The sequence below is a fragment of the Gymnoscopelus microlampas genome (assembly GCF_963454915.1).
Source record: "Gymnoscopelus microlampas genome assembly, chromosome: 10".
Classification (NCBI taxonomy): Eukaryota; Metazoa; Chordata; class Actinopteri; order Myctophiformes; family Myctophidae; genus Gymnoscopelus; species Gymnoscopelus microlampas.
The window spans coordinates 53,054,994-53,068,762 of NC_139947.1; the positions used below are offsets into that span (position 1 = coordinate 53,054,994).

The following is a 13,769-nucleotide window of genomic DNA, read 5'->3' on the forward strand; positions in this document are numbered from 1 at the left end:
ACAATCTTACAAGCTTATTTTGGGAGGCCTGCAAGAGACTTGGAGATCAGATGCCATTCATACCATGACGAGCAAGCGATCCATGTAGTCCAAGTGGTACGACATGGATCAGGGAACCGGCCGCTAGAGTAGAGTTCTCAATGCATGTCTGTTCATGAACGAAGAATCTCTTGTTCTTTGATTGACTTTTAGAGATACTGTATGAGATCTACAAGCTCACAACGCGTAGCATTGTGACGTGTTGCTGTGCATGAGCTTGTAGATTGGTTATTTTCAACACAAAGTATACTATAGATAGGGAACCGCTAGGCTTAAGTGGATGATAAAATAAAATCAAGTGGATAATAAAAAGCAAGATCAAACAAAAAGTGGGCTTTGATTATTTAACTGTATTCTAAATTATGAAATATGTATATTTGCTACTGTTGCCCAGTAACTATCATTATAATAAAAACCTTGATAATATTCATATCACAAGGTGGTTGTTTAGTTTCACAAAGCTATAGGTTGTTGTGATGAGATCTGTGTTGATTGTTTATGCACTATAAATAAATACATAGACACATCTCTGATCCCCATTGGACCAATTAATAAACATAAACATCTCTGCTATCGTGTCTCAATAATCATAATTCCATATTGCTTAACCCATTAAGACCGGGGAACACGTCTGTGTCATTTTAGATTTCTTTGGCTATTCACAAAAATAGCAGATATACAAGCTCATAGTGCGGCACCGAGTGCCGCACTATGAGCTTGTAGATCTGCTATTTCTTTGAAAAATCGTGAAAATGTTTGCAAATCTTTGAATATATATGTTTTTTAAAACGAACATTTTTAACTCAAATATTTGCTTCTGGGGGATTCTACAAATGTCTTCTAAATCCTGACAGTTTTTTGAAAAAAGTTACGTTGTTATAATCAGTGGTTCTCAAACTTTTTCATGTCAAGGGCCCCCAAAATGATATGTATTTGGCCGCGGACCCTCATCTTGAAAAAAATACAATATATATTCAAAGATTTGCACACATTGTCCAAGATTTTTTTTAAATAGCAGATCTACAAGATATACAAGCTTGTATATCTGCTATTTTTGAATAGCCGAAGAAATCTCAAAATGACACAGATGCGTTGCCGGACTGAATGGGTTAATGGCCTAATGCCTGAGCTGTCCAACAAATCATTTTTAATTGTCTCATTAGTAGAAGCTGTACAGTACTGTACTGTACGTACAGTAAATGTGGGCTTGAGAGAGAGAACAACAGTAAGTCACTGTCAGGATGGAAACCTCACATCATCCAAAACTCTTACTTTTCAGGATTCAGCAGCAGATCTACAAGCTCAAACCGTGCCGCGAAGCGACACTTTTCGAGCTTGTAGAGCTTGTAGATTCACACACGCACGCACACACACACACACACACACACACACACACACACACACACACACACACACACACACACACACACACACACACACACAGTGGGGTCCGTGAGGGGGTTCCAGGGGGTCTCTAACATAATGAGTTAATACAAATCAGTCTAACCGCTTTAATCCTATATACATACATACATACACCGGCTATGTGAAAATAGCAGATTCTGAAAGCTCACAACGCGGCGCGATGCGAGCTTGTAGATCTGCTATTTTACATTACGAACAAAATGTGAAAAAACTGAATATTTCTGAAACGTTTTGACAACAGAAATCTTACATGGGGGGGATATATTCTGATGGAGGTCCGTGGCCCAAATACATATTAATTTGGGGGTCCTTGATATGAAAACGTTTGAGAACCACTGAATTTAAGCACTTGCACTTTCACTTTCACGTAAAAAAGGTTTTCTTTTTTTGCAAAAACAGCTGATCTAAAAGCTCACATCAATGCGTGACGCGTCGTGAGCTTGTAGATCTGCTACGGTAAGGCAAAGCAGGGGCATTCGTTTACAAAACGAAAAAATGTGAAAAGTTGCAACTTGGAGATACAAGGTTTTACTTGACATGGTCCTCCTCCACCTCAGCGTGTGAAGAAGCGTCTCCTCCAGACGCTCCTCTTTGAACGCTCTGCAGAAATAGAAACGCAAACACGCCGAGACGGCGCTCTTTGAACGAGGGACGCATAATCATCATGTTAGTACTCAACAATACAAAATGTTCACCTCATTAACACATTAAGACCAGGAACGCATCTGTGTGTCAATTTTTAGATTTCTTTGGGCTATTCAAAAATAGCAGATCTATAAGCTCATAGCGCGGCACTAGCTTGTAGATCTGCTATTTTTGAAGAAATCGTGAAAATGTGTGCAAATCTTTGAATATATATATATTTCTAAAGCGAACATTTGTAACTCAAATCTTTGCTTCTCGGGGGATTCTACAAATGTCTTCTAAATCCTAACAGTTATTTTTTTTAAACTTATGTTGCTATAATATCAGTATAATACTTTTCCATGTCAAGGACCACCCAAAATTATATGTATTTGGCCACGGACCCCCATCTGAAAATATTTTATTCCAGGGACTCCCCCAGAAGCAAAGATTTGAGTTACAAATGTTCACTTTAAAAATATATATATTCAAAGATTTGTAAAAATTGTCAGAATTTTTCAAAAAATAGCAGATCTACAATGAGCCTGTAAATCTGCTATTTTTGAAAATAAAATAAAAATGACACAGATGTGTTCCCGGTCTGAATGGGTTAAAATTATTGTCTGCAAAAAGGATTCCGAGGAATCGTATCGATTCTTTTCAACCGCCTGACTAATTGCTTAGATGAATTTTAATGAGGCACACAGCTTGGCCCGTGATATGAATAGGTTACGGCTACAGCGCAACCGGGTGTTTATATTATAGCAACAATAGGCTCATGTTTTATTCTACACTCACTAAAATATGCCACATAATGCTCAATACGGAAAATATTCACGACTTCACTGACCTGTGTGTCTGACCTGTGTGTCAAGTGCTCATTTCATTGACTTAAAACTATGACGATTTTTCATTTTCGTCGCCTTCCTTTTTTCACAGACAAAAACTAAAAACTAGATAAAAACCTAAGCTATAATGACAAAAACTATGACTAAATATATTGACAATTTTGTCAACAAATTAAAAACTAGACTAAAATGTTAGGGAGGGACTAGTGCTCACAACATGTCGCGTGCGTTTGTGAGCTTGTAGATCTTCTATTTTCACTAGTTTGGAGACATTACATTTCTCTTGTGGGTCTCGAGCTAAAAGGTTTGGGAACCCCCTGTAATACAGTAGATATATGGTGCATGTTGGCTCACTGGAAAGACTCTGCTACACTAAACAAACAGTTCAGACAACTGTAAAGATAGTATGAAAGCATCCAATGTCTTGTCAATATGTGGCCTTGGATCAAGACTATCATTGATGCATTTGTTATCGATTCTGACAGTTGCATATCTATGATAGTCTTGGTCTTTACCCCCCAGTTGTCACTGGACATCCGCCCGTAAAGTCTGTATTTCTCCGAACATGTACAAATGCAAAATATAAAGTGCTTACCCGTAGCGCCAGATGTTAACTCGTACAAGGAGGACACTTGAGCTTTGGAACGCCATATACCGCAACAGCTCCTAAAAGGAAAAGGTCTTCATTTTATCATTGTAATAATAGTATATTATAGCCTAAGGTTGGATGACAGATGGATAATGAACGTCTACACGCTCTACTGTCTCTGTCTCCGCTGTGCGGTCCAGGCTACTAGAAGTGAGGGCCACGTAGCGGCCCGAACCTCTAGTGTACTAAAACATCAACAACAAACATTCATAATCTACTTTATCATAGTTATAGGTAGCACTGTGTATATAATAGGACGTATACGACAAATCAACAATAAACATTTATAATAACTTACTTTATCATAGAGTTATAGGTAGGTAGCACCGTGTGTTTGTGTATATAGGGCCAATGTACTAACAAATCAATCAACAATAAACATTCATGATAATCTACGTCATCACATTCTTCTTCAGTCTGTTTAGTGACGCTGGCTCTACAAGCAGAGGCGGGACTTGATGATAGACAGCACGGTGGGCCAATGAGAAGCTCCCTGTTCCGTCACGGCCAGCGTTGCCATGTCCAGTTATTATAAGCGACTTTGGGCTAATTTTTCTGTTTGTTTGATTGATTGATTGAATACTTTATTTAGAAGTTTGAAGACATGAAAAGTGCAGTTTAAATACAAGGTCAACTAAATAGGATTAAAAAAGCTCATGAAAGCCTAATGGCTTGTTTCAAATGGGGTCCTTACTCAATTCATATGTGACATTAATGACAGACCGATATACACTATGCAGAACATCATATAAACAGTTTACAAAACTACTATTGGTGGTTACGTTGTTTGGGGGCTTGCTTCTAAAGTGTAGTTGTTTATTTAGGCATGTTTCCTAACGTTGTTTAAACCAGTGGTTCACAAACATTTTCATGTCAGGAGCCCCAAATAAATATGTATTTGGTGCCAAATAAGGACCCCCAAATACAAGATTTGTGTTGTTATTTATTTATTATTTTGAAAATAGCAAATCTACAAGCTCACAACGGGGTACGTGTTGTGAGCTTGTAGATTGGCTATTTTTCATTTTTTTTAAATAGCCAAAAGTGCTCATCTTTTGGGCTTGTTTTCATAGAACTGGCTGCTTATTTCTCTAGCAGAATCTGGCAACACTGGTTACATATCACTGTTTACTTCCTTGGTCGCCCGGCGAACTACAGCCACAGCTCTATAACTATACATATAGAGTTTGAGAAGATAAACAAAACAACAAAACAAAGTGTTTAAATGTTTGCTGTACGTCACGGTGCATCATTAACCCTTAAAGCCCTGCCGCTTTACCTCCACACACACATACTATTACACACATGTGTAAGAACTACTAGTGAACACACACACATGGAGGAGAACAGGTCCATCCACAGCGCCACGGTGCAGGAGGTCCACAACGTTCCCATTCAGGTAAAAACCTGCTCCAGAGCGTCAGTGAGTTACTTATCTCTAACGCTCTGCTCATAGACAAAGAATTCCACTGTCCTGCGAGGGCTCCAACAGTAGTGAAAATAAACCAAAGCATTTCGCTACTCACTGAAACAAAGACTGTTTTGTGTTGTTGACAGTCTGTACTCGGAGGTGATGCCTCTCAGCACCACCTTCTCTGTAAAATACACTAAACATTCCATTGACCAGATCTGTAGAGGGCGCAGTGGAGCAACCAAAAACTTGTTTTCCTTCCGGTGAAATATTTTCTTTTCTGGACAAAAAGTGTATTTTCAGAGAATGTGGTGCTGAGAGGCCTCCCACCTCCGAGAACAGACTTTCAACAACACAAAACAGCCTTTGGCTTTGTTTCGTTGAGTAACTAAATGGTTTGGTTTATTATTTGACTACAGCTGGAGCCCTCGCAGGGCAGTGGAATTCCTTGTCCATGAGCAGAGCCGAGCCGAGTTAGAGAGAACGGTCACCAGACATGTCAACCCAAGACAGCTCGACCAGCCGCGAATTTGAGACAGCTGGACCCAAATCGACCGGGTCTGGTTGTCTGAAGTAGTAGCTCTGTGTAACCCCTAGAGGGTAGTAGAGTACAAGGTACAAGGTGACGGTGAGGGAGGTCCTGAGTATATTTATAGTATATTTAAGAGTAAATATTGTAAGCATGCTCCCCCAGTTGCATACTTTTTTTTAAGAAGTGTTTTTGTAAACCTTCTTTTCTAAATGAAATAATAATGTATGCCTTATTGTGTCTGTTTTGTCCTCCTCTCCTCTAAAATCATTTGAAAGTAGCAGATCTACACTAGTTGCCATCATTAAACACAACACAAGAGGTGAAATGAATTGGACTGGGATATTATTGCCAAAATAAATGTTTTAAACTGTTTTAAAGTGTTATTTGTCTAATCCCTTTAGTGTTTAACTCTGGTATAAAGAGTAAAACATTTAACAACACCCCACTTTTTGCTGTGTACAAATAATATAGTGTATTCAAAGCACAGCATACAATCAATAAAGGCATTACCATTATAACTATAACTTTTCTTATATATCAGACTTTTATACTTCATGTGATTATTCACAAAACCCCTAGGAGAGGTCTTACTCTGCTATGGGGATGGATGGATGATGGTGCTGATGATGATGGCTGCTAGCCTTAGGAATGTGATTGATGTTGTTGATGGCCTGTGTCTCTGTGTTTCTCTGCATATAGCTGCATTCTATATACAGTTTTAACTTTAAAGGGACATTAAGCATGTATACAAGTCTTACATCCATCAAGCTATGGGGATGGATGATGGTGCTGATGATGGGTGATAGCCTTAGGAATGTGATTGATGTTGTTTATGGCCAGTGTCTCTGTGTTTCTCTGCATATATCTGCATTCTATATACAGTTTTAACTTTAAAGGGACATTAAGCATGTATACAAGTCTTACATCCATCAGTGTTTGAGGTGATGAAAAGGAAATAGGCTGAAGCTAAACATTTATGATAGCCTATCCTTCCTTAAATGTATAGCTCTCATTATTAACATTAAAAAGATATGCCAATAATAGAAATACCAGATCCTTTAGATTGATTGAAGTTTGCACAGGAAAAGGTACCAGTACAGTACATGAGTTTACTGTTACAAGGTCAACTAAAATGATATAACCAACAAAAAAAAGCCTATAGTAACTGTAGTTACTAGTTACTTTCCATCAGTGTTTGAGGTGATGAAAAGGAAATAGGCTGAAGCTAAACATTTATGATAGCCTATCCTTCCTTAAACAAGGACATGGTCATATGCTGTGTAGCATACATATTCACCTTGTAAACAAAATGTAAGTAAGATGAAATATGCAATATAAATGAAATCCCAATTATAATATTTGCATCTCATATACGACAACACTGAACGTCGCTTTATGATGTTCTGTAAACGTCCTCTGGGTGGCTCCCTTTAGCTTCCATTAGCCTCCATTAGCTTTGTAACCAGTGCAACAAAAACACCAACACAGTCCCACACCAATACAGTCTTGAAGCTAAAGCATTCATAGAAACTTATTATAACATGGCAACTTTGCACTTTACCTGAAAAGGGGAGAATAAAGTGAGTGCAAGAATAATTGTCAGACAACACAGATTGAGGATCGCCAGGCTGAACCAATTGATAATAGACACACTGTAAGGATTTAGAGCTGAGGTAAGGAGGTGTCTAATGGCTGTGCTTGAAAGCCTTATCACATCAAGAAGACAATAGGGCTTGAGGTAAGGAGGTGTCTATCTCAATGGCTGTGCTTGCTTGAAAGCCTTTGGGCTTGTTTCACCCTGACAGACAAATAATAATTCTTTGGTAAATCAATGTACATATTATTATTATTATGTCTCTCTCTCTCTCCCTCTCTCCCTCTCCCTCTCCCTCTCTCTCTCTCTCTCTCTCTCTCTCTCGCGGTCCGGGTCGAATTTGGGTCGAGTTGTCGGGTCCAAGCGGGTCGAAAGCGGGTCGACCGGTCCGGGTCGAGCTGTCTTGGGTTGACATGTCTGGTGACCGAGAGAACTCACTAACGCTATCCCTGATACCCGTCATAATGACAGTCATGGATGATCTTCAAAATAGTATTTGCACGTTCTCCCTTTTTGGCCCGTACATCTACATAAACGTTCAGATTTCAAATATAAAGTTGCAATTATGTACGGGCCCTCATAAGTACCCGTATCTTCCGTATTGTTCAATAAAAAGCATTTTAATCCGATCGGTGGCCATTTTCTCCATATTTCCTCACTGCGTGACCCTATCGGTTGGGAGGTGTATTGCACTCTCATACATGATGAGAAAATGGCCACCAATCGGATTAAAATGTTTTTTATTGAACAATACGGAAGATACGGGTACTGCTGAGGGCCCGTACAGAATTGTAACATCCGTGGCCATGAGGTAAAGACTTTATATTTGACACCTGAACGTTAATGTAGATGTAAGGACCAAAAAGGGAGAAAGTGCAAACACTATTTTGAAGATCATCCAAGACGGTCATGACAGATGACCAGATGACTAACCCTTGTGATCCAATTAAGACTAGTAAAAACCTAGATGAATTGAATACACAGGACCACAATGGAATAACGCCCTGAGGGCTTTTTCTGTTATCCTTTTAGCACCATTGTATAATCGTACCACTATACTATTTGCAAACTGTTGATAAAGTTAAGTAATCATCAAAGTAATCAATGCACTATTCAATCAATCAAAGGTCCTCATCAGACCCATTCCTTCCGTTCTGGACGAGAACAAAGTCCACAGTCTGATGGAGACCCTACAGGTAAGAATGGATTTAAGCACACAGTGTTTGCTCAAGTAGAAATAGACAAACTGTTAAGGCCCGTTTGGAACCTCACCTCCGCTATACAGCTCAGAGATGAGGTCCCACCGTAGCGGGTACCGGCAGAGGTAGAGTCCGTCCAAACGTAGTGTGTGGATCACCTTTTTCACCACATCGTATGTTTGAGGCTTTTCTGGAAAGTAAACTTTTACGGATGGGGTTGAAAAACTACAGTATGTATCTTCTTACACCAGCGGTTCTCAAAACGTTTTCATGTCAAGGACCCCCATATATGATATATAGGTATTTGGCTGCAAAGTTATTTTGTGCTAGTGTGACGCCCGGGATTCGAACCTGGGTCTCCCACGTGGAAAGCCAACATCTTAACCGCTAAACCAAAGGGATATCTCTATTACTCGGGGATAGACCCTAGGAGAAAAACGTGGGTAAGGATCCTTGATTATGCGGCCTAAAAGTCTTTATTATGCGATGAAATATGCGTTTTTTTTTGCAATTTTATGCTGTGAAATTGCGTGAAGTTGCGAAATATGCGGAAAGTTGTAAAATATGCGGCGATATGCGAAAAGTTGCGAAAAATGCAAAATATGTGAAAAGTTGCGAAATATGCGGAAATATGCGAAGCGCATATTGTGCGATGCGATGCCCATATTATGCAATGCGGCCTTTTTGAAAAAACATTACCCCCGCATAATTATGCACCGTTTTGCTGATTATGCGGTAAATTCTGCGATCGCTTAATCACATTTTTCTGGAGGGTCTAGGTAGTGAACCACTCTGTTACACTAGGGACCTCAGGCCATGCAGGGACATCTAAATATCATTTACTGCAGTCATAAACATGTAAGCGGCTACAGTAACAGAAGTATTATTGTTTCGGCGTGTTCCTCCAGGAGGAGACGAAAGACATCGACACCGTTCCTCCCATCGACGTGCTGTGGATCAAAGGTCGAGAAGGAGGAGACTACTTCTACTCGTTTGGAGGGTGTCACCGGTTCGCCGCTCATCAGAGACTCAACAGGAGCACGATACCGGCCAAGCTCATCAGGTCAAACATCTCCGACCTCAAGGTGTACCTGGGAGCCTCCACTCCCGATCTGCTGTGATGAGGAAGCAGAGAGACGGACGTCACTTTGACACTCGCCACACTTAACCCATTATAAGACCGAGAACGCATCTGTGTGTCATTTTAAGATTTCTTTGGTTATTCAAAAATAGCAGATCTACAAGCTCAGAGCTTGTAGATCTGCGTTTTTTTTTTATATATATGAAAATGTGTGTGGAAAAATACTTAGAATTTTGGGGGTCCTTGACATGAAAAAAGTTTGAGAACCACTGATATTATTGCAACATAGGTTCTTTTTTTTATATATAAAAACTGTTAGGATTTAGAAGACAGAATCCTCCAGAAGCAAAGATTTAAGTTAAAAATGTTTGCTTAAACATATATTATATTCAAAGATTTTCACAAATGTTCACATCTTTTCAAAAAATAGCAAATCTAGAGAGCTTGTAGATCCTCATGTCAAGGACCACCCGCAGAACCAACCAGGCCAAATACATTATATGTATTTGGCCGCAGAACCCCAATATTTTGTAATACGGAATCCCAGAAGAAAATATTTGAGAAAAAAAATGTCCCTTTTAAAAAATATATATATTCAAATATTTGCACATTTTCACTATTTTTCAAAAAAATAGCAGATCTACAAAGCTCATAGAGCGGCACTCGGTGCCGCTCTATGAGCTTGTAGATCTGCTATTTTTGAATAGCTAAAGAAATGACACAGATGTTCCAGGTCTTAATTTTCTTTACACTTGAGACCCGACTTGGACTCGAGCTCAGAGATTGGGCAGCATCTGAACGCTGAACGTAGCTTGGATACTTTCATGAAAACATGCAACAGGTTTTATGTATTTCATACTATTTCATTCTTCAACCAAAGAGCAGTGATTATGACCGCAGTGTCAAGTACTCGCCAGCAGAGGGGGACGTAACCCTTTGGTAATCATACATAATTATACATAATTCTTCATCTTGCATCATACATCATGGTGTTGTAATTATCAAATAAACTACATGTGCTGTATTTGTATATTTGTCACAGACATGCTAAGGCAGTGGTTCTCAACCTTTTAGGCCACGACCCCCCATATATTATTTGACAATTTGGCCAATGTTTGACCAGTTTTGTTATAGTATAGTTTGTTGGTTACTTTTGATTCAGTTATGGTCTTTTTTTTCTTTCTTTTTTTTAGGTATTAAAAAGGTATTTAAAGTCCTTAAATTGTCACTTCACTGTCATCTGGGACCCCCACAAATCATGTGGGGACCCCCGACCCACAGGTTGAGAACCACTCTACTGAAGACGTGTTGTTGGTGAAACATCAGTTTTTCTGTGATGATGATTTAAATAATGAATCTATATGTTACTCTGTTAATCTGTTTGCTTTGTGTGCATTTAAAACATCACAGCCTTTTATCAAACAGAATGATCATTTATAGTATGTGTTTGTTATACGCTGATGTTTGACCCTTTAACATGATGTATTAGTAATAACTATATATTTTATATAAGTCAAATAAAAATGAAAATGAATAAAAGATGGGATTTAGATGTCCATTATGACTGAGAAACATGGATTTAATGCAGCTAGATCAAAATACTAACAGTGTTTATGAACCACTTAAACCCTGGGGGGTCCCACAGGGCTCTATCTAGGTCTGTTAGCATTTACACCAGTGGTTCTCAAGCTTTTCAGGCCGCGACCCCCCAAAATAATCATATTTGAACTGGGGACCCCCCACCCTGATAAGCACTTGTAGACAGCTTGTAGATCGGCTATTTTCACCATGTTTGCCTCTTTCTTACGTAATAATAGACAATTTGGTATTAAAAAGGTCTTAAAAGTCATTAATTTGTCACTTCAGAAATGTGCAGATATCCTGTATATACACTTATACTGTATGTAGAGAAAACTATGTTGCACATTAAGCTAATCATCTGGGGGACCCAGATGATTAGCCCCCCCCCCCCCAAAAAAAAAATGTGGGCCCGACCCCCAGTATGGGAACCACTATACTCTACACCACGTCTCTCTGCTGAAAATAGCCGATCTACAAGCTGTGTTGTGAGCTTGCATATTTGTTATTTTCACTAAATGCTCAGTCCAGAATAAAGTGGTCAACCTTATTACTGTGCCTTAGCGCAGCGGTTCTCATAGAGGGGTCCTTGAGGGGGTTCCAGGGGGTCCCCAGCTAAATGATTGATAGATAGGAACCAAATGGACCCTTACGGGTCTGTACACTCTTGAGAGTGTACAAATGGAACCAAATGGACCCTTACAGGTCTGTAACTCTGAGAGTGTACAAATGGAACCAAATGGACCATCGCATGTATTAAGTCAAAGAGAGAGAGAATGCCAAATGATAAAAATCATAAAATATTTTAAAAATCCACATTTTAAATGATCCGTTGCCCTGTCTTTAATTGAAATCTGAGAGTCAATTATTTTGGACCTGTGAGGTTACATTTGGGTCTAATTAAAGAAATGAATAACACAGAGGACACCTAACACCTAACCCTGACCCTTGATGGTTGTGGTTGTAGATCATAGGGTTAGGACTTGAAGGAGAAGGTCTATACAGGACCTGGAAAAAACAAGCCATATAATAGTGCTTTCTTGGGTTTAATCCTTTTTAGCTTCCCTTTGTATAGAACTGCACTTTCTGTGCTTTTTTTTGGTTGCTTTTTTTGAAACGGCTAAATAAAGTATCCAATCAATCAATCAATCAATCAATCAATCAATCAATCAAGGGCCTCCCACTGAGGCTATACCTGTAGAGCATTGGTTCTCAAAGTGGGGTCCGGGGACCCCCAGGGGTACTTGAGGGGATACCAGGGGGTCCCCAGCTAAATAATTTATAGCAACCAAATGGACCCTTGTGGGTCTGTAACTCTGAGAGTGTACAAATGGAACCAAATGGACCCTAACGGGTCCATTTGGTTCCATTTGTACACTCTCAGAGTTAAATTAACATTGATTTTACAATATGAATTGGGGTCCCAGAGATAGAAATGGTCCGTATAGCCTAATGCATGTCAAACGGGGGGGGGTCCTTAAATTACAATGATTGAGAATCACTGCTAGAGCCGTAAAAATCTTCTCTTATGGGGGTCTCTGGCTTATCTTTTCAAATGGGGGTCCGCGGGCTAATAATTGTCAATTTGGGGGTCCTTGACATGAAAAAGTTTGAGAACCACTGCTGTAGAGGAAGTGGTTCTGGGGTCTAGGGTCTGGGGTCTGGGGAAGCCTTTAGCCAACAGTCCTAAACAGACCTCTGTCTCGCGTGCGACAAGACTTCCTGTTTCCCTCCTGGATGATGATGTCCGGAAGCAAACCGCCACATCCTCAAAGGGATTCTTCACACGCAAAACCTGAACGAGGGAAGAAAAAAATAATCAGAGAGAGATTGCACCTGTTACTTTGTGGGGTCGTTCTCATGGGTGGTGGTTCATCTAGGAGGCTTAAAAACATCCAAAGAGATTCAGCTGCTACAGAGGAGGAAGCGTTTCAGGCAGGGGCGTAGCCACGGGTGGGCCTGGGTGGACCGTGGCCCACCCACATAGAAAGCTTGCCCACCCAATCGATTTTGCAAAAAAAAAAGAAAAAAAGTTTTTTTTAAATATATATAATAAATCTTTTGATAATAAATCGGTAAAATCAGGCAAAAATAAGAATTACATAATTACATATCATAACCCTAACCTAACCCCGAAATAAAGTAACCAAAAAAAGAAAACCGCAAAAAAAAAAACGTGCGTGCATGCATGCGTGACCACCCGCTCTCGCCTAGGCCCAGCCTATACTATAGTTTTGCACTCTGTGCTTGTAGATCTGCTATTTTTGAATAGCCCAAAGAAATCTTACAATGCCACAGCTGTGCTCCCGGTCTAAATGGATTAAATCTTGAACATCTTTGAGGATTTGTGAATTATTATATATTTATATGTATCCTTTTTACACAAATCTTTGCTTCTGGGGGTCCCTGGCACAAAGTATTTTCAGATGGGGGGGGGGTCCTTGACATGAAAAAGGTTTGAGAAGCAGTGCTTTAGTTTAGAGGGGGGTAGTGTGGGTGGGGGGGGTCTGTGGAATGCCATCACACTCTACAGGCTACAGGCGTGTAATTTGTGCCAGATTTGCAACACTCTCCTTTAGCACAGAGATGCTTTGTACAAGAAGTCCACTGATCCATGTGTAGGCCTACTGCATACATGGGCCACATGCGGCCCCCCACCTTCACTTAATGCGGCCCGCAGGTTAATATCAGAATACTGATTTATTATTGATTTCAGCTGTTACAATTCTAAACATGCAAACATGACCCGCTTTAATTACTTCAGTCTATATTAGTAGCTTAAATGACTA

The 13,769-nt window shown here is 39.7% G+C and overlaps 1 protein-coding gene across 1 annotated transcript; it reads left to right on the forward strand.

The window, feature by feature from the left end:
• Window positions 1-4,750: 4,750 nt before the first annotated feature.
• Window positions 4,751-10,005, forward strand: srxn1 (sulfiredoxin 1 homolog). The gene is made up of 3 exons (XM_084068513.1): window positions 4,751-4,984; window positions 8,250-8,318; window positions 9,230-10,005. The coding sequence occupies exons 1-3, from the start codon at window positions 4,811-4,813 to the stop codon at window positions 9,440-9,442; spliced, it is 456 nt and encodes a 151-aa protein (XP_083924639.1). The 5' UTR covers window positions 4,751-4,810; the 3' UTR covers window positions 9,443-10,005.
• Window positions 10,006-13,769: the final 3,764 nt, after the last annotated feature.